The sequence below is a fragment of the Scomber scombrus genome, chromosome 14 (assembly GCF_963691925.1).
Source record: "Scomber scombrus chromosome 14, fScoSco1.1, whole genome shotgun sequence".
NCBI lineage: Eukaryota > Metazoa > Chordata > Actinopteri > Scombriformes > Scombridae > Scomber > Scomber scombrus.
This window is the reverse complement of record NC_084983.1, coordinates 7,180,546-7,201,226: the sequence shown is the minus strand read 5'-3', so window position 1 is coordinate 7,201,226 and position 20,681 is coordinate 7,180,546. Positions and strand designations below refer to the sequence as shown.

The following is a 20,681-nucleotide window of genomic DNA, read 5'->3' as shown; positions in this document are numbered from 1 at the left end:
TGCGTACCCATACTGGGCGATGGGTTGGCCTCCTGACGTGCGTCACTGCCTGTACTGGGTGTGTTGTTGATGCCTCCTCCCTGGTGCTCCTCCGGTCTCTCCTCCAAGTTGCCCATCAAGGCCTTGCGGATGATGTCCTCCAGGCCCAGGTTACTGGCTGGGTCACTGAAGGAGTGATTCCTGGGGTTGATACTGCCTACAAATCACATTGAAAACAAAACATTCAGTGAGGAAGGAGACATCAACTAGAATGAACTGCAGAGAGTATGAGCAAGTTACTTACTGGAGCTGGTAACAGCAGGCAAATTGAAAATCTCAGTGCCTGGTTGTGCGTTTCCTGCAAGACAATTATTAGCTATTAAAAAAAACCCATCTGACATTAAATGTAGTTATCACATGATTAATGAAAAATAAACACAGACAACTTGCATGCACACACATTACAGAGTTAGGGTCGTCATTTGATGCATGCATGTTAGTTTGATGGAGAAGAATAAGACACCCACTTACCAACATCAGAATCACCGGCACCAGAGTTGGAGTTCAACTTACGAAAGATCTCCTGTTTTTTGGATTTCACCATTGGTGAGGTGCTCTCCAGCTTGGTAAAGAAGGACGGCAGATAGCCGACACTACCCGGGGACCGTGAGTCATTCCTTGAACCAGAAAGAGAGAGGGCAAAGAGTCAGGAGTCAAACAGCAACAGCAGGATAACTGGCAACAAGCTCCTGGCAGGACTAAACTGTTTCCACATCACTGGGATGTAAATCTGCTGCTGACACAGGGTCACATTCTGCCTGCTGGCATCCGAACACGAAATTGATTTACCGTCTAATACAGTGAGGCGTCAAATGTTAGGGCGCTAACAGGAAGCTAATATTAGTAATGTGTAGAAATAGTAATTCAATATTCACAATACACAGTATATTGCAGGTGTCTTAATACACATGTACCAGTTGAACAAAGAATCTACATGGATGCCAGAAGCTGAAAATCCATTTTAATCCATTTTAAATCCAATTCAAGCGGATACCAAGAGATGTGCTGCCTGACTATCATGCATTCCAACTGTACAGATCTCGAACCTGATCTCAGAGTTCTCTGCCTCCCGCCTCTGGGGTGGAGGCGCACCAGTGTCCTGTTTGTCCATGCCTTGGTAGCTCTGTGGTGGAGAGATAGGTTCATAGTTCTCCATCGGCCTGCCGCCACGCTCAGGAGACTTACCAGGCCTGGACAAAGAAGAGAGACACATGTTAGACCGATGATGGGTAATAAATTAAAGCTCAATCTGATGATTAACTGGCTGGTCCATGTACCTGGCTCTAGGCTTGTCAGGGGCATTCTCTGGGGAAACTCTGCTTGAGGGTCTCTGGTGGTGTGGGGCCTGGACCTGATTCTCAGGACTGTAGCGGCTGGGCACCTTGGCTCGACCTGAGGAGGACACATTTGGTACCCCGCTCTGGAATGGGGCAGAAGCTGAGGAGGACGGGGGAGGGTCCTGATTCCGGGCGAAGTCCTGGGTTATGATATGCTGCATGACGGAGAGTGACAACAAAACCAGATCAGTTTCATATGATGGGTTGATGCACATAGTAAATCTGTTATGTGCTACATGACTTCTTCAAATGCTGAATATTTTTTCTTACCGAAATGTGATCTGCCAAAGTCATGACCCGGTGAGTCTTGGGGACCTGGGAGTAGCTATCAGCCTGGGATGAGAGGGGCTGCTGGGAACTGGGCTGCGGCGGCTCTGCTGATGGCCGGTAACGACTCATGTCATAGGCCCGCATGCCAGCTGGTGAAGGTTGACAAAGAACAGAGCGATGTTGTTTTGGAAAGAGAGGCAGGGTGAGGCCAGGCGTGATGTGACGAGAAGGAGCTAACACGCTACATGCCAACAGCAAATGATCAACGTCTGCTTTCAGGTGACAGGAATAACATCAACTGGAGTCTGGTGACTTCACTGGTGCAAAGGAATGGTGTCTGATAGTCTCACATGACAAGGTCAGTGGGTTAAGTTATTTAAGTTATGGTATGTTTACTCCACATCACTGGTGGCTAAATTTAGCCTTTAAAGCCAAAACTGCCTCACCATTGTTATATATGTCATCTTTAATATGAAACACAAAATTTCTGGAACAATGTTTGAATAAACTGAAACATTATGCAGTTTCATACTATACTATACTTTACTACTCATTTAAACACTCAAACGGAGTGTGTATTTATACCTGGTGCCTGCTGTTGCCCGTCGTCTGGCTTGTCCTGTTGGGACTGGACTGGAGAACTAGCAGGACTAATCACCTCAATGGCTGCTCCAGCAGGGTTGTCGTAGCGACTGGATGACACTGCAGGACAAAGTATGGACAAAGAGTTACAACTATCTGCTAAGCAAAGGAAACAATGTTAATGTTTGGTCATGTTCTACTATAAGAAAAAGATTACATTTAAGGTTTAACTCATGTGTGCTAACTGATGTTTGTGATGTCACTGTGTATCCAACACACTCACAGCTGCTGGACGAGTCAGAGCTCTGAGATCCTCGCTCTCTCGAGTCTTTGTCTGAAGCTATCTGCCGGGTGATGATGACGTCAATGAAGTTAGCGGCCGTAATAGTCGTCTTTCCACGGGTCCGGAGCTCCTCTTCAATGCGGGACTTTGACGTTTGAGGTCCTTTATCCTTCACCCCGACACCAGGGCCCTCGGAGTAAACAGGATGGGGCTTGCCTCCTGGCAGAGACATAACACCATATGGTGACTGCAAGGGTCGCCTTTCCGCCTCCTGCTGCTGCTGTTGTTCAGACAGGGTGGTTGCTCGTCGAGCTGCTGATGACGAGGACATGTCATCATCCCGTTCGTGTTTGTTCTCCTTCACCTTGGCCACGTCCATCTGCGGGGCGGAGGCCGCAGCATCCACCAGAGCAGCCAGGGCGTCAGCTGCGGTGCTGTAACGAGAGCTGCTCTGAGCAGCTGCTGTCACTGCTGCTGAATGAGGCCTGAAGAGGAAGTAAAGAGATGAGGTGTGAGTCATCTGTCTGATGCATCTGAGGTTTATTCTCCAGACTTAAAACTAAACTGTGGATTTTCAATGCACACAGCTGTCAGAGAACAGTACTAAACAGTCTGTATACAAGTGTGTGAGTGAGCTGATGAGCTTAGGTAGGTTTTGACTTACATTAGAGAGGTGATGACACTCTTGCCCTGGAAGATGCTCGGCCGCTGCTGAACCACTACATCCTGTGTCCTCATTGAAGGAGAAGGCGAGTGCAGATAACTTCGACTCCCTGGTCGGCCTGGCTGCTCTTGTCCACCTGCTGCACACACAATAATGAAGCATTCTGTTTCAAAATACATGCACATGCTGTCTAACAATCATAAATAATGGTTTCTCTATTTGTGTTCAACTGCATCTTTGTTTTACTACCATGTCGTGCTGCTACAAAGAGCATCTCTCCATACTGGTGTCGCTTTGTTTCACACTCAGATGGTAATAGTTCAACAATAACAGATCGTCAACTTGAAACTCCTATGAAATCTACAGGTACGATTTTTTTCCTGGCACACCTCACATACTCTCTCTTTTCAAAATGACCCCTGTCTGAGAGGGGTGTATGTATGTATGAAGTGTGGTTTAAACCATTAGTTGTGTTCGATCTGAAAGCGTCAGCACACATTGTCTGTCCGGGATACACAGACCTCATCCTTAATTATTTATGATGTTGTAACTGATGTTTTTCTTCTAACTATGTAACCAACTGCTTAAAAGACTCACATAAAAGGAGAGAGCATAATAGAGAGAGTGTGAGTGGGTAGGCATAAAAGAGTGAGCAAGAGGGAGGAAATTTATGAAGTTATTTAGGCAAGTGGCAAGTTATTTTAGGTTATGTCTTGGCCATGATTTGTATGGAACCACAGTTAACAGCAGTCTTATAAGAACTGGTAAATGTTTTCTAAATAGAGTGGATCAACATGGATTTCCCATATTAGAGGGATATAAACATGAATTTCAGTTAAGATTTTCACACCTATACTGAGCTTAAAACGGCAATGAAACAACTCACCGCTGCGCATGTATTCGTTGCTTCGCTCCCGGTCCCGCTCTCGTTCCCGAATTTCCCGCTCCCGCTCTCGTTCCCTCTCCCGGTGCTGCTCCCTTTCCTTCTCTCTCTCCTTCTCCTGCTGCTCCCGGTGCTGCTCCCTCTCTCGCTCCCTTTCTGCACTGGCGGCGGCGGCAGCGGCGAGGTGGGCTTGGTGACCTGAAGACAACAATGACAGACAGACATCACACACAGGGTTTTTACACACACTACTCGCAAGGTTTTGGCAGAATGGATCAGCTTCCTTTAGTGGTCTGAGCCAAAGGGTGTTGCTGACAAGTTGTGTATCTGTCACAGCACAAGGATGGTAATCTTCTGTCTCAGGAATATTACCATATTTACCATTTGAGATTTTTTAAGATCATCAAAACTAGAGTGAAATATAAATATAAATTTAAGGGTTACTTCAGAGAATTTGAGTCAACATACTATGTTGAGTTTAGATACAGTGACAAATTTGTACTATGATGAGTTACAAGCTATTACATAGTTTTAACAACTGATAGAAATGTTAAACTGTTAACAGGTACACAGGCTGTAAACAAACTCCTTCACATTTCACTCCAAAAAATGTTGTGCCCCAAAAAATTATCTTTTATAAGAGCACAATTAGAACACAACTTTAGGAGAAAACAGAAAAATCACTTCGTTGCTGTGCAACAGTCAGACGGTTTAGGGTGAAATCCTTCCCTTGATGTTTTCAGACTGAGGCTCAGTAAGACTCAACTTGATCTGTGACTGGACAGGCAGATTTGACCTTTGACACCTCAGGCCAGTGCAGGGCTGCACTCTTACAGAGGTGTGAGGGAACACGGAGATCGTAGCAAGGACGATAAGGGAACACTTGGTGTAGGAATGGGGGAAGGGAGGGTGGGGGGGATCCTCACCTGGCGATATGGAGGTTGGGTTGAAAGCCCTAGGAGGGAAAGGGTTCTGAGCTCCAGGGAGGTAGGCGATGCGTTCCAAAGTGGGAGTACCTGTTCCCCCAGGGTGAGGCAACAGGATAGTTGGAGGCATCTGGGCTAGATCAATTATCCCTTTTACAGACAGAAGCAAAGGGCCAACGGTGAACAACAAGAACCAATCCATCAATTTCTGAATGTATGAACACCGTATACACTTGAACCCATCACCCTTCATCTGTTAGTGCTGCCAAATACAGATTGATCAGTAAGCAGGGCTGCAAAAAGGAGTGGAATAGTGGTCAACTTTTAAGAGGCAACCACTCAGCAAATGGATGATTTGAATGCCCGTGCCCAATTGATAAATTTGAGTAGTAGCCGAATGAATTGCAGCCCCAATATAAAGAGCAAATCAGCAGAATTTGTCTAGGTCATTTGCTTCTGGGCGTCTGGAAAAGGTAGCCACTACTTCACAAGCACACAGTCTGCATACTACAACCCCTCCCGCCCATGGCCTCTCCCCCTGCCAGTTGTTGCAGGTGAAAGAGGATCAGCTGGTGGAGGGCCATACCTCGAGCTCCTGCTGCGTAAGGGATGGCGACGGGCTGTTCCCGTGGTGACATGCCTCGGGCCATGTCAGGCCTCGGGATGACTTGCATTTGCTGGGAAGTGATATAATCGTTGAGGATGGTCTGCCGTGTGTTTTCCATGGTGTACAGCTGGTATGTGTTGTGGTAGCCAGTTGGGGACGGCTGCCTGGGGAACATGAACGCTGCAACAGGGGAAACAGGAGGAGGAAAAAACAAGACAAAACAAAAAGGAATGAACAGAAGGCTCATAGATACTGATCACCACTACTGACGTCAATAGCTGAAAAAGATCCTGGACATGTAGTGCCTATGAATTAGAAAGCCTGAGTCGCTTCCGTCAGAATCAAGGCTATTATTGTTCTGTTATGATGGAAAAAGTGTGAAGATACTGTACCAGGATCTAGCACTCTGTGGAAGGCCAAGGTGGGGTCCAAATGTGGAGGCAGGTGGGCTCGGTACACTTCCCCGGGAACGACAGGCCGGTGGTGGGGGTCGAAGGGGCTGTGAGAGGCGACGGGGTCACCTCCAGACACTGGGGACTTGGCTGGGACGTTGTCCCTCTGTGTTGGTGTCATGGCACTCTTCCTTTCATGCGCCGCAGATTTTGAGCTCATACCACCTATATAGGAGAGAGGAACACACAAGGCTCGTCTGATTAGTTAATGCTTCATTCGACGAGGACTTAAATCATCTCATGACAGCACATCTGTAACAGAAATCAGCAATAGAAGTTAGACCATAATTGTTGTATTTATAGCGTTAGAGAAGTAATGAACAGCTGAGAACCTGAAGATCAACAGGTTGTGAATAAAATGATGGAATATACCTTCCTGACCACGTCCCAGCATGGGTGATCCTCTGGACACAGGATTAGTGCTATAGTTAACAGGGGTCCTGCGGGCATTGGCGTCATCATACATGCCCGGGCTAAGGGATTTGTTGGCCTCCTGGTGTGTGGAGCGCAGGACGGAGGTGGTGGAGTTGACCACGGACGTGTGGCGCACCGCCTTGCTCTCCTCGTATTTGGCTCGTTCCATGGCCTCGAGCTGGGGTATGCTGTGGGGAATCTTATTAGGACTGGTGATCAGGGACTTGACATTGTGCTTGATGGTCGACTGGTTCATAGGGTGAATCTGTTGAACGGAGGGACGGATTAGGATTCAGTCATCAATTTGTCACTTATACCATTGGTTACTTTAAGTATATTTGTTGATTTTGCATATTCAATACCAAACACTTTATGTTAAAACAAATCTCCAATATAAAACCAAATAATATGGCAATTTGTTCACGGATTCGCTCTTTAAAACTCTTACCTGAGACATGGAGCCCTCCATCACCCTCCTGTCTGAAAGGTCAGGGGTCTTGCACATGTCCTGTCCAGACTGGTCTTGTCGGGGTATTTCATGAATGGAGCGTCCCATCTCTTTGATCGTATTGATTCCCTCATAAGGCTTTCCCTTGCCAATACCCCCGTCAAAGGAGCGGATCGGTGGGCTCTCTCGCTTTATCTGTTTTCCGTATTTCATGGCCTCTTCATAGTTCTCTGCAGCGGTTCTAGGTGTTCCTGGAAAGATTTGAGAGGAGTTTCAGTTTGTCTTATTGTTCAATGCCAGCAGTGAGTGACTGACTTACAGAAAAGAGATGAGCTTTACCTTGCATGATGGATCCAGACATCAATGGCCTTTCCTTAGAATCTCCATGGAGTCCTTCTCTGGGCAAGGCTCTGCTAATCAGCCCTGAGAGACAAACGAGTATCATCACTATCCTGATACAGAACAAACAAACCAGGACACATAATACATACTCATTGACACAGAAGCACAAGCAGTACCCTCAAATGGAGCTCCTTCCCTCCCTGGGTGTCCCCTGCCCATAGGTCCCTCCATCATGTCGTAAGTGCGTTTCAGCTCATGACCAGTTCTGGGGCTGCGTGTGTTTTCCCTGGGGTTCTTGATAGCTGTTGGAACACATACATTCATAATCATGTTGGTGTTCTTGGTGTAGAAATACACAATTATTATTTGGTGTGTTGATAATTAAAGCACTTACCTTCATAGGAGACGATGTGTCCACGCTTGCCTTCGTAGATAACATGACCTTTAGCCATCTGTTCTCCTCTGGCCTTGTCTGGGCTGTTCAAGTCCTCTGTGGCCAGCTTGGTGATTGTGCCCTTCAGGAGATCAGCAGCAATGCTAGACTGGGGCAGGGCCGGTGTGCCCTATATTAGAAAAGAGTACAAATATCATGTAACAAGAAAAGCAAATACGCATCACACAAAATATAAGACCTATTAAAAAATTCACTGCGTTTGTCATTTATCCATTTGATGCTTCTGTAATTCTATGATTCATTACCTGAGTGATTGATCCTCTGAAAGCCAGACCCTCGCCCACCTTCCCTGGGTTGCCTCTGCCGTCCTGTATGGATGGAACTGCAGCTCCTGGAGGCAGTCACAGAAAGAGGAAAAGGAGAGTTTAGTCATGTAAGGTTAGTTACATCTAGTGGAGCTGAACCAAAGTGACACAGCTTCCTACTGCTTGACTGATTGTAGTACAGCGTGATCGTCCCAGCAAAATATATGACATATAGTACCTTATATTTTTGTAAGCAACAGGAGTGAGTTTTATTCAGATAATTAAATATCTAAAGTGACCTGTACAACCAGTTCTCACATCAGATAATTATGCTTTATCTGCAGGACCACCACCCTATGAGACAGAAGTTTGTAATGGTGTGGTATGTTGTGATAAGAACCTTTGATCAGAGACCAGAAAGAGACTGTGTAAAACTTCAGCCATTTCTGTGTTATACGGAGCAGAAATAGCTTTTTATCTACACTAGTGCCTCACTTCCTGTCAGATCTGGAGTAACATAACAGAGTTGTGCTTCAAAGACCCAAAGGATATTTTAATCTTCGATTTTCTTTTGTAGTCAATATATCCTTGAACAATCTCCTTTGACGTAATAACATATTATGCAACTAATAGCAAAAACACAGATTCACAAATGTGTTATCAGATTAAAAGGTTATCCTAATTGATAGATGAATGGATGGTTTACTTTTTAGTAATCACAACTGGAAAAAAGCATGCAGCAGATTTTATTTATACCATTAGTGACTTAGATATTTTCTAATTTGTTTGAACACTGGTTGAAATATCCATTAAACAATAAAAGCTAGCTATTGATGAATGTTATGATGTAGACTGAGATCTTTATGGCTTTGAGATTATAATAATCCCTCAGAGGTGTCATTAAACTAAGTAGGGCTGGTACTTGTCTGTCTTATTATTATGTCAGGTTTGATTTTATGTGACTGCTGTCGTGTCTGTTTGAACTTCATGCTGACAATTTAAAGTGTCACTGTGACTGTTGACTGGCTGCTGTCCTACCAGGCTTGTTGGGATCCTGTTGCCGTGGGAGACCCAGAGAGATGGAGCCTGGGGTGCTCTTAGTCCCATCTGGCCCGTAGACAGCGTGGGACGGCAGGTATGTGCCAGGAGTTCCCTGAAAAATCAGGAGCAAAGAACATATTTGTGGGTCAGGTCACTGTGGTTATAACAACATGGGAATCAGTGTCAAATTATGTTGATAATCTTTTACGTGTTACAGTAAATCATTTACAATTATGTGATAACAGGTAATAAACATATCAAAAAGTATTTAATTCACAGACTAATACACCTTTTACAATGCCCTTGGGACCAAATATACCTTGGAAGTAGTAATCAAGCCAACTGAGTCAACCCATTCAATGTTTCTATGACGGATGGCTGTTGAAATCTGGGTTGCACCACTCCACACTATCACGTTGCTACAACTCTTTGGATCACTTATCTGAGAGTATGACAAGGGACGGCAAATAATAACTTAACTGCATAACCATATAAATGTTTAAAATTGCATTACCTTTGATAATTGGGTAAAGGTTCACATGAAACTGATCTTTTTTTTTTTTTTTAATGCTTTCATATTGTTGTGTTTTGGTTTATCAAAGCTCTGGTGTTGAATGGCAGCTGTGGGGAAGGTAAGAGGACAGTTTCCTTGCCGTCTCCACCAGCTGAGCTTTCCCATGTATCCCTCTGGTGTCTTACCTGGGAGATGGAGCCTCCTTGAATGAAGGAGGGCTTGTCTGTGGGCTTGGTGGTTGGAATGAGTGGAGGAGGAGAGGGAATGTTGGGAGGTCGACTGGGTCTGCTGAAAGTCACGCGGACTCCATCTGGCATACTCTGGACCAGCTGATTGGGGGAAGGGTGGAGGACTGATGGGAATATGAAAAAGAAAAAAAGAAAACAATAGAAACCACTGATTATTAAACAACATTTGGACATTAAGCACCTATCTGAACAGCAAATCATTACTTTCCTCCCCCCAAAATCACCAAACGACTAATATCAGCAGCTCACACAGTAACTTAAACCTGTCATATAAATAGCTTCAGCCTGCCAGACATCACAATACCAACCCACCCAACATTAAAGGTTCCATTAAGCTCCATTTCCCAGCAAAGACAGCATGATAAAATATTCAGCTGGATTCTGACAGACTCCATTGAGTGGTGAAGTAAGCGTTGAAGACCTCAGTTAATTGCCTGTCCTGAGATAACTTTGGCCAATGTCTGCAGCCTGCTTTAATGTCTCCTGGGAAAGCTGAGTAGACAAATGGATCATAATCCACAAACACACACACACACACACACACACAGTCTCACACACACACACAGACACAGCCCAGGAGTACCCTGCAGGGAGCGCGCCTCACGCTCTGCACTCTACAAAATCAAAAATGCAAATGGATGTGTGAGAGTTCCTCCAGCGGGCACGGACGTCATCGTCCTGCTGGCTCATACAGGGACAGATAAGAAAACAAGCCACTCGATGACGAATTTATAAATCCCAGTTGCAGGGAGACTGTGTGTCAAACATTAACATTCATGCTGCTGCTCGCCTTCAGGGACAACATGCTAACTCGTTAGGACATTTGAAATATGTTTACCCAAAACGTCAAAAAAAAGAAAAAGGATTGCTCTCAAACTTCGGTCAAAATGTTATTTCCCAACCAACAACAACAGCAGCAGTGGACTCTTGAGGGGAAACAAGAAAAAAAACAAAATGTTCTCTTTTACTGCTTTTTTCTGAAGTTAATTCTGTAAATGTATTGTACATTTAGATTCTTGAGACAATAAAATCAGAACAGGTTAATAACGTTGCTTCTACGTCTGTGTCCCACACAAACTCGGTGAATGTGTTGTGAAACTGGATGATGTTGGGTGTACTGAAGAGGTAAAACTAAGCCCAGCTTGTTTCACAGTCAAGGCCAACTTAATATAATTTAATGATTGAAATATCCATAATTCATAATAACTACCTACAGAGGACATTTGGACTTGAAATGTAACAGATTTAACCAATACAACCAACAAATATACAAAAAATAGATTATGCGTCACTACAACCTTTGATAGAGCACACATGGCTATAAATAAATGTATGTGTTCAATATAAATAATGTGTTTTGTTGTTTGAAGAATGAATAATACAATACCACACACTGAACTAAAACAGTTGACTTTGTTTTACTAATTTTGTGTCATTGTCACAGCTCCACATTCATTCACTCTGTGTGAAATAAAGTTTTATCACGCAGCCCTATATTTTTTATTTCATGCTATATATGAGCTTTATTTTATTTTCCTTTAAATACAGTTTGTCTATTATTGCCTTTTTCCTACACTGAAATGGTTTTACTCAAATTGGGGGTTTTTTGTTCTCTTTTAAAATGTAATTATTTTCTGATTTGTGAAGCACTTTAAAACTTGAATTTTGAAAAGTGCTCTAGAAAGTTTATTATAATTATATACATGGTTAAGACTTTTTCTTTTAATATACTGTGATCTAAATAAATTAAGTTATATTTTGTTATGAATTTATGGCTTCATGCATTGTATTTAAGCAGCAGCCTTCACTTTGGTGCCAGACCTCTCTCCATTCATCTGCGCCAACTGCAGAAGAGACTGCCACTTCAGAACTCGGCCAAATTCTGCTGCTGCAACAAAAACTGACGACCCTTCAGGCGCAATTCATAGTCAGCATTGATGGACGGATGCATGCTACTATTATTTTAACAAATAAAAAAGTTGTTTTTTTAATCCTGCACCCACGTCATTGAGCCGTGATTCATGGCATCACGTTCACACACTTATGTACTGATCATAACAACCTGGGCTACTCCTGTAATGACAGCAAATAACACCTGAACAACTTCCTCAAATAGGGAAATAGAAAAACACAAAAAAAAGACGAAGGCAGCAAACTATTGACAGGCGGTGGTTCACAGACATCATCTCAGCCTTTTTTTGGTACAAGAAAAAATGCAGTACAAGAGCCAAGCTACGTGCTACTGGTGGACACACCAAAAATATCTGACTCATGCATTGACGTACTCACTGCAGTTATAAAATCACCAAGCTACTCTCTAGTATGTGATTATACCAGAGAGCGCTGGCTCATACTTGTTTGACCTCTACTGTACTGGTACACGTGTACAAGCGCACAGTCCATTCCCCTCACGCAGGGATCCAGACTTCTCGTGGCCTAAGAGGCAGATACCGATATCGTTACACGTTTTTAAAAGTATTAAACTTCAACAAACCAAAAAGCATTCAACACATTCTGAAAGAAGCATGTGAGCACCTAATAAAACAAACTATACTTTTAAATAAGAGGACTATACGCACTCGGACAATAGAAACATTCGGACGATAAAACTATTAGAAAATAATTAATTACTACTACTACTATTTTTCTGATTTAATACTCAAGAGAAACTGTGGCAGAGGTTTCAAAATGTATTTCTCATGTCAGCTAAACATTGACTAAATATATCCTGTATTTGCTATAACCACAATGTGAGTACATATACCTTTGGACAGGAGGAAATTCAGCCAGACTTATCTAATGCTCTAAAACACTGCCAAACACAGAGTTACAGAATAAAAGCTCCGCAACAATTCTCCTCCCTCCTCCAACTAGTGCTGGGCGGTATATCGATAATCTGGTATATTGGTTTTAATTTCCTGTACCGTATGAAGTTTTCATTTACCGCCATACTGATGAATAGCTGATATAATTGGCGTAACTCTTCAATAAGCAGCAAAATATAGAATCACCATCAAGAGCAGTGGGGTCGTGACAGGCAATGTAACCTTCTTATGACTATATAACACAACAGTAAGTAACACAACTAACACCGTGGCACACAACAATTTGTAAGTCTAATAGTTGTACATTTACAAAATTACACCACCGAATGGCATGCTGGCTGTAGCTCACTAGCTAGCCAGTTAGCTCCATGATTGAGATTACAGAGATTCAGGCGAACAGGGCGTCAGCCTCCTACTGCTTTAGAAGGAAACATGATTTTACACGCGTTTAAATGAGTATTTCACATAAGTGAACACAGGAACTCACTCCCTATAGCAACATTATGGCTAAATGCACAGAGAACTACATCTGAGGCAGTTTGCATGCTGTGTGTTGTTTTTTTTTTATTATATCTGAGGTTGTGGCTAGCTCAGCATCTGTTCAAGCTAGAGAAGTGGTAACTTAGTAGATGAAAGAGCAGTGTTCATGGACTACCACTGGATGATAGAGACTTGATTAATGTAATTCCCCACACAGTTAGGTGTGATCCAGCAGGATTAGCTCTTTTCTTCCAGCTGATTCTGTGAAGGTGAAACAATCTCCAGGACTACAGAGATGATAAATGCTGTAAATCCATGTGTAGTAGTTGCACAGCAGGGATTACTCTCATCCATGGACACTTTGAGATGTTCAGAGTCTAGCAACAGGTCCCATTAGGGAGAAAAAAAAACTTCACTCTTCAGGAAAGCAGGAACACCGACAGGTACTCTTGAGGTAATGTTACTGTACATCGTTTTTCCTGACGGTCCTTTCAGTCCATTCTTCGTTTTTTTCTTCTTTCAGTGAAATTACGTATGATGGTCCTCGACAGTCCACAAGATTATCCATTTTTAGTTTACTTATAGCTTAACCACGGTGGAAGTCAGCCTAATACATGTAAACAAACCAGCGTGTGCAGATGAAGAATATGTGGGTTCAATGTGAATATGTGGTTCAATTACCCAGGAGACTGCCCCAGATAAAGATCTCTATGCAGTTAGCCATAATGCTGCTCAGAAACAAACTTTTGAAGCAATTTATGTTAACTCTATGTACTCCTGACAGTAGAATAAGCCACTATAAGCCTACATGAAGGCCCAGTCATGCAAACCCCCCGCAAAAAAACTGGTATATTGTAAAAACTGCTTGAATCTTAAAAATCACTGTACTAGCTCCAACTTTTACTTCAAACGACGATAACAAGCACTTGTATGTAGAGATATAAAAACAGGCCATTATAATAGCATATATAGGATATTAAAACTAAGTACACTGCATTCAAATCAAACTATATTGCCAGCAGAGTCAGAAAGGTTCCTCCACTGTCAAAAAGCAAGACACCTTTGGAGTCGGGCGAGGCTAATTTGTATCAGCAAAGGAAGGGAGGATGATGATGGGGAAGTCTGGGACAGAGCAGACAAGAGGGGGGAGGAGGAGGAGGTGAAGATGTGTGCTATTACCTGGCGGCACACTGTAGCGGGATGCATTGGGGCCGTTGGGGTCAGACAGGGGTAAGGCCTTGCTCAGATCCCTGGGGGAGAGTCTGTAGGGAGAGCCTGGCCGACCAGAGAGGGTCTCCTGGTCCAGAGCCAACATCATGTCATAAGGCATGTAGGGTAAGGGCTTACCTGCAGTACACAGGCATAAGGACAAAGGGAAGACAACCACTATTAAAACAAGGACTCAATGCCAGTGAGCATTGAGCTGACCTAGACTGGACGGGCCTGTGCAACTAACACAGCCACCTGGACACACACCCGCTGGGAATCCTGTGTAATAAATATCTTGGTGTCAAAGCTCAGCAGTTTACTGACAGTGGCTTGACTTTTCACAGCACACTGACTAACGGGTGCTAAAAGCTTTGCAAAAATAAAATAAAACAAAACACCAAGCCGTAATACAGCTTGACTTAACTGCTCTCCCTTCTGAAGTTCAGTGGCTGAACTGTGTCTGACTGCCCAGAAGCAGCAAGTGTCCTTCTGTGACACAAGTCATACAACTTCAAAAAAAGCACCGCAATCCTCTTTTTCATCCAAAAAGCGCATCAAGGCAGGCTTCAGCTCAGTGTTTGCATCATGTGTCAGCTAACTTTTTTGTCTTGGCTCAAGCTGGAGTACATTACGACAGTCAGAATCACCCTCAAACGTTTCCTTAAAAAAAAGAAAAACAAAAAGGAAAACAAAAAAGGAGCCTAAAAACTGCATTAGCTATAAATAGTCCACTGCTAGCAGCGTCGGGGAACAAGGTTGACGGAGCAATGAACAGGAGGAAGGGGAGACTAAAATAAAACCAGGATTGTTTTTGTTCTCTTACCATCTCTGTCTAGTATGGTTGGGCTGCAGGTGTTGAAAGGGGGTCTGCGCTCCAGGTCTCCCTGATCCTGCCTCTGCTTCTCCTCTTGATGCGCCGACTCGTGCACCGCTTTGATTTGGTGCTGCAACATGGCGAAGCCGCTGATAGGCACACCACCAGGGCCATAAGGACCAGGCACCTAGAGGAGTGGAGGAGGGAAAATGACCACATGAGTTGGGATATGTGAGATATTGGCCAAATTTTAAATCTAAAATGTATTTCCCAGCATATCTTTCAACATTTACTTTAGAAGGATAAAAGACACAACATAAAAGAAAGACTATACATCTTACACTTCAATAAAGACCTTGAGAGATAGACTATCCAGATTTACAGATCACAAAACAGGAAACACTATCAGCACAGGACATGATGGAACTGATGGGTAAGTACTACATACTGCTTAAAAGCTGAAGGTGCTGATCTATAGTTTCAAATCTCGACATTATATTGCTGATAATGACTGAGGTGGGAAATGTGTGGGCATGCTTTCAACCTGCTGCCTGCCTCTGTGCCAGTCTACATTAATCAACCTGAAACTGTGACTAACCATGGGTGGGATGGCAGCTGCCCGATTCTGCAGCTGCTGGATGTTGAGTTGGACTTGCTTGGGTGAGGACACCAATACCGTGCCTGGAGGATTCAGCAGTGAAGGCTTATCCATGGAGAATATTCTGCAGATGCACGAGGCAACACCAGTCATGAACACTTACGTCTTGTACTTATAAAAACACACATATATGTAGAATCGAAATGAGAGCATGAATACAGCGCTAATGGAAAAACACACCTCTGTCTTTCAGGCTCTGCTTCCACATCCTCGTCAGCACTGCAGGTGGCGCTGGAGTCATTATCTGAGTGGAGCTCCCTGTGCCTCTCGCCATGATCTCCCTTTTCTCCTTTCTCCTTGATCTCGGGCTCCATCTTGACCTGAACCTCTCCGGTGTTCATGTCCACATCCTGAGGTTCAGTTTTGGGATGCAGCGAGCCCATGTAGGACATCCTGGCCCTTTCTTCCTGAGATCCAGTCTCACTCTCGGGACTTTTCTCTTGCTTGACGCAGAGTGGTTCATAGGAGGGCTCCAGGGCTTTTCCGTTGCTGGCCTGACCTTTGTCCTGGTCTGAGAAGTGAGCGTCTCCTGCGGCGCTGTCTGCCCTCTTGGAGTCGCAGGACTTTGAGGAGTCAGCCTGAGAGGGGGAGGGGGCACTCTCTGTGTCAGAGCTATTGTCACCACCTGAGGAAGAACAAAAAACACCTATTAAAAGTCAATACAATAAAATGCATGAAACCTAAAAATAAAACTACATATTTTTGCAGAAAAACCTTATATGAATGTGTTTGTGAATCAATGAATATCCACAGAGATCACTAAAACTAGAAACATGGCCACCATCAAGAAGCACACACTATATTAACATTGCAGTTGGAATAAAGACCTGGACATCAACAGTCTTTGAGATAAATTTATACTTGATCATCTCCAGAATACAGGTAAGTCAAGCAGAAATTTGACATGAGTACAGTTAACTGATAAAGTTGCCGCCAAATTATGCCCCACACATTCCTGTCCTAGAAATCCCTCTAGAATGTATTCATTGTCACGTTTTCATTTGGCACGTACGTAATGGTGAGTTCCTACTGTATGTAATCTATGACCATTTTTTTGTTTATTTAATTATCTTGCTTTATACTTTTAACGTTTGCTTACGCTAAGACCAAGGCCTCCGAGATAGAGGAAAAACAGCTTTTCAAGATAAAAGCTAATCATGTGTTCCTTTTACACTAGACTTTAGGTAATTCACATGCCACACACATGCACTTAACAAACTGCAGTTTATAAGTAATGAGATAACATTTACTCAGATAAAAAAAAAACAACTGCGTATTTAAACTGCCTGTACGCCTCCGTTGGTTTGCATATGGTCTAGTGCTGCAGCGGTTGTCATGGTGATGGGAGTCCAGATGCTATATCTATGCAAAAACAATCTGCAGATGCATTTAAATGTATCAAACCAAAATCAGCAGTGACATTACTAAACATCAGGGTGTTTGTGAGCACACGCTAACAGAGCTGCACTTAATGCCTCCTCTGGTTTTAGGCAGTCTACTGTAGCTTGTGTATGATGTGAGATCCACAGGCTGCAGGTCCCCAAGGTCTCTAAAGAGCAGTTTGGGTTTCCATGAGACAGAGAGAAAGTCAAATAAACATGACAGAAAGCCTTGTGACCTCCCAATGTTGCCATTGCTATCATAAGACCTGGAGGTTGTTAATGATATACAACTCTACGGAGAGGGGCGATTTTGAGACAAAGATGAAACTAAATCGAATTGTTGTGAGCTGATTTTATAAGCTGGTGCTTTTCAGAACTAATCATACAACATTCATAATAATCCATCTCTGTACGTAACACAGTATCTTTTTCACAGTTGGATTCCTTCACCATGTAATGCCAGCAAAGATAAGGGCTTCTGGAGTGGAGGGTGGCGGGGTAGACAGGCGGGCGGGCGGGCAGGCTCGCTGGATCAAACAAGTGGACCAGCACTTTGTGTTCAAAGAGCAGGCTTTCTTGAGTCTTCAAAGCCAAGAACTGTTATGCAACAGGCGCCCATGTAGTCAGAATTAGTTCATATCTTTTATCTCTTCCTCTCTCTCTCTCTTTTTTTTCCATTTGATCCTTTTATTTTTTCTTTCCTCTCGTTAAAGAAACTACAGCCAGATGAGAGCGAGCACACTGCCATCAACTCAAAAAAAACCCTTACATGACAATTCAGAGGGCATCTTAGGCTTCCCTGCTTTGCACTTGTTCTTATCACTTTACTCTCTCTCTCCTTGCCCTCTTTACTTAACACTTGGTAATGAAGCTCTGCAGGCAAGGACAGAAAAAGGATAGAAAACCAGCTCGCTGCGTATCCTTCACCCAAATTGCTTCGGGACTTGTGCCTCAGATAAACAGGACGAAGATTCCAAAACAAATGAGTGTGTCTGTGTGTTTTAACAGGTGAGCACATGCTACCCATCATCCCATTTCTCTGACCTTCACTGTCATCTGCGTTGTCGTCGTCGTCGTCGTCATCAGGTGATGCTGTGGCTAGACCTTCACCTTGAGACCTATCAGCACGAGCCCGCCGTGAGTCCTGGGAATCAGAGAGAAGAAGAAGTGGCATCTCGCAGTCATGAATAACAGTAACGACTGATAACAGAGAGCGGATGACGACGACCTGCTTACCTGCTTATGCTGCTGGAGCAGGTTGTCCAGGTTGTGGCGTCTCTTGTAATTGAAATAGAAGTTCTTGCACTGCGCCTCGCTTTTGGTGCCCACCATTTTGGCGATGGCCGTCCAGTTGCGCCCGTGCTCGACAAGCCCTGGTGTGGGACAAAGAGAGGGAGAATTCATTAAAGATTCGTGTTGAATAAGGCTGAAATCATTTGTCATAGCTGATCATATAAATTGAGGCTACATTAAACTACTCAAGACTAATTAAAAGGATTTCATCCACTGTATTTAAACGGGATTCTGTCAAGGTATCTAGAAGGAAGAGCTGAGTGGTATAGCCACGCTGTAAAAACCCCAGTTTGACAAGGACGTGCTTTGACATTATATTCTTCTTTTATTTCCAATTATTGCTTCATGCTGTATCAGAGCCATAACTATAACTGAAGATGATCTCTATGAATTCTTCATGGTCTCTGCAAAGAATCAAAAGCTGCTGCAGTTGTCATTAGTACTGAGGGCACACTTTTGGTATTACTGCAATATTACACTATACTCCTGGAGTCCCTGTGGTTTGGTTTGTGGTCTTCCCCCATTCTGATCAACACTGAGCCGAACACGCAATCAGCTTTGATCGTCTCAAAAAACGCTTTGAAAAGAACTCTGTCGTGCAGCAGTGAGCTGGAAGACCGCATTTTAACTTTGACATTAGGGCGTCTTTTCTCTAAGTCCTGTAACCCCTGTGACCCCACCCCACCCTCCCCCTCCCCCGTCCCCTCCCTCCCAGCCTCACTGAGATGACGGATACTGGCAGCTTGACAAATCTCTGCAGAGCTAAACACAAAGCACCATTCCTTCTCCAGTTAAATAAAGGGAATAAGGGCATTAGGGCTGCTAAAACTCTCATTTGGAGACGTTGAAACCTGTAGACGATGCAACAGTGTCAGGTGGGGCGGTCTTATGTATCTGGTGACATATAGTAGACAGCTAAAGACAGCACATGCTAAAACTTCACAGGCATACACACAGGTTAAGCTGCTTACACTCTCAGATCTCCATCTTGCCTCATTTGTGTTGACTACTTGAGCAACTTCATCTAGCATCTTGACTTTAAAGGCTCATGCACAACTTCAGTTTCTTATAGGCAGGTGCACAGGAGGAATGTCCTTTTACTTGCAGTAAACTTTATTAAAAATATGTTTTGTTAAATCAGTAAAAACCTGATGAAGATCTAAAGACAAAAACATTGTATCTTTCGTTTAGTTTGTTGCAAGCAAATGGCCAGTGAGTGGAAATTCTCTCTTCTCCAACTTTAACTAGCAGCCATGAAAATGCACATAAACGTTCTCGCATGCTACACTCACTGTCAGCAGGAACCTTTAAAGAGCCTTCACTGTTTTAATAGTGTTCCCAAATGTCTCATAGTGCTGCACACCACACATTCATTTAGCGATAATTCTCGTTGCGCCGCCTTCACCTTCACCTAACTATCTAAAGCTTTAATACATCTACATTTTTACGCTTGGTTACTCAACTGTACTAACACTGCCGTCACATGACAAATGATGACGTGATACTCTTGATGCAACAGTTAATAGAATGACACGGAAATTGTCGTGCTAAATAATCACACATTTGAACTTTTTCAAGCCTGCCAGCTCTGACGCAACTAAGACATCACAGAAATAATATTAACAGTATCGGTGTTACAGTATTACCATGGCAACAATCCACCCAATTCATACTGCACAAACATCCTTGATGAAAGTCCTTGACAGAGTTTAGTCGATTTTATCATCTGAATTTTGAAGTCTTGGTTTGGTACATAGTATAATACAGTAATGAATAACTCTCAATGTCATGCAATGTAACAGCAGGAGTTCAATCATTTCTATGGTACGTTTTTTAATCACGGTGCGATGCTGTTAAATTAAACGCATTATATTGTAAAGTGTTGTAGATTGTTTTTGTCAATATAATTTATTTATTTATTTAACCAGGATCATGTGAAAGAGAGACTTCAACAAATACAAGTAACTGAAAATATCACTACTAGGCTGTAATATATATGGAAAGATGTTTGCTCACACTTCTGCTTGCGAGGAATGCTGGATGTTGATCTATATTTCTGACTTGCTTGAGGGTATCATTAAATCAATGAAAAATTACAACAAATGTGTAAAGTGTGGTTATAGCTGATTCATAACAGTTCAGTTACACTGCAGGTGTGAAACAGAGCTGCGTTTCCTTTCCTCTCAGGGGAAACTCAGTGGATTGATTGAAACTACGAGGGCTGTGATGTGAAAGCCTCATATTAACAGACTCATACACACCAACAGTTTA

The 20,681-nt window shown here is 43.3% G+C and overlaps 1 protein-coding gene and 1 long non-coding RNA gene across 10 annotated transcripts in view; one reads left to right on the top strand and one right to left on the bottom strand.

Moving 5' to 3' along the window:
* Positions 1-20,681, bottom strand: part of ncor1 (nuclear receptor corepressor 1) — a 59,765-nt gene that overhangs the window by 2,875 nt on the left and 36,209 nt on the right. For 3 of the 9 annotated variants that reach the window (XM_062433515.1, XM_062433518.1, XM_062433523.1), the window contains 28 exons: positions 18,354-18,490; positions 18,162-18,261; positions 15,916-16,360; positions 15,676-15,799; positions 15,087-15,264; positions 14,234-14,401; positions 9,687-9,853; positions 9,307-9,429; positions 8,985-9,099; positions 7,947-8,032; positions 7,642-7,810; positions 7,424-7,549; positions 7,245-7,328; positions 6,906-7,156; positions 6,416-6,722; positions 5,984-6,208; positions 5,571-5,771; positions 4,985-5,134; positions 4,062-4,256; positions 3,176-3,314; positions 2,512-2,996; positions 2,232-2,348; positions 1,647-1,795; positions 1,317-1,531; positions 1,086-1,229; positions 511-656; positions 284-337; positions 8-196 (listed from right to left, as the gene is read on the bottom strand). In XM_062433515.1, the coding sequence (XP_062289499.1) occupies positions 8-196; positions 284-337; positions 511-656; positions 1,086-1,229; positions 1,317-1,531; positions 1,647-1,795; positions 2,232-2,348; positions 2,512-2,996; positions 3,176-3,314; positions 4,062-4,256; positions 4,985-5,134; positions 5,571-5,771; positions 5,984-6,208; positions 6,416-6,722; positions 6,906-7,156; positions 7,245-7,328; positions 7,424-7,549; positions 7,642-7,810; positions 7,947-8,032; positions 8,985-9,099; positions 9,307-9,429; positions 9,687-9,853; positions 14,234-14,401; positions 15,087-15,264; positions 15,676-15,799; positions 15,916-16,360; positions 18,162-18,261; positions 18,354-18,490 (4,989 nt within the window). The remainder of the gene's footprint in view (positions 1-7; positions 197-283; positions 338-510; positions 657-1,085; positions 1,230-1,316; positions 1,532-1,646; positions 1,796-2,231; positions 2,349-2,511; positions 2,997-3,175; positions 3,315-4,061; positions 4,257-4,984; positions 5,135-5,570; positions 5,772-5,983; positions 6,209-6,415; positions 6,723-6,905; positions 7,157-7,244; positions 7,329-7,423; positions 7,550-7,641; positions 7,811-7,946; positions 8,033-8,984; positions 9,100-9,306; positions 9,430-9,686; positions 9,854-14,233; positions 14,402-15,086; positions 15,265-15,675; positions 15,800-15,915; positions 16,361-18,161; positions 18,262-18,353; positions 18,491-20,681) is intronic. The other 6 variants (XM_062433516.1, XM_062433520.1, XM_062433519.1 and 3 more) reach the window with 6 other exon arrangements.
* Positions 12,634-13,581, top strand: LOC133994280 (uncharacterized). The gene is made up of 3 exons (XR_009927095.1): positions 12,634-12,825; positions 13,045-13,126; positions 13,429-13,581. It is a non-coding gene; the product is annotated as an uncharacterized LOC133994280 (long non-coding RNA).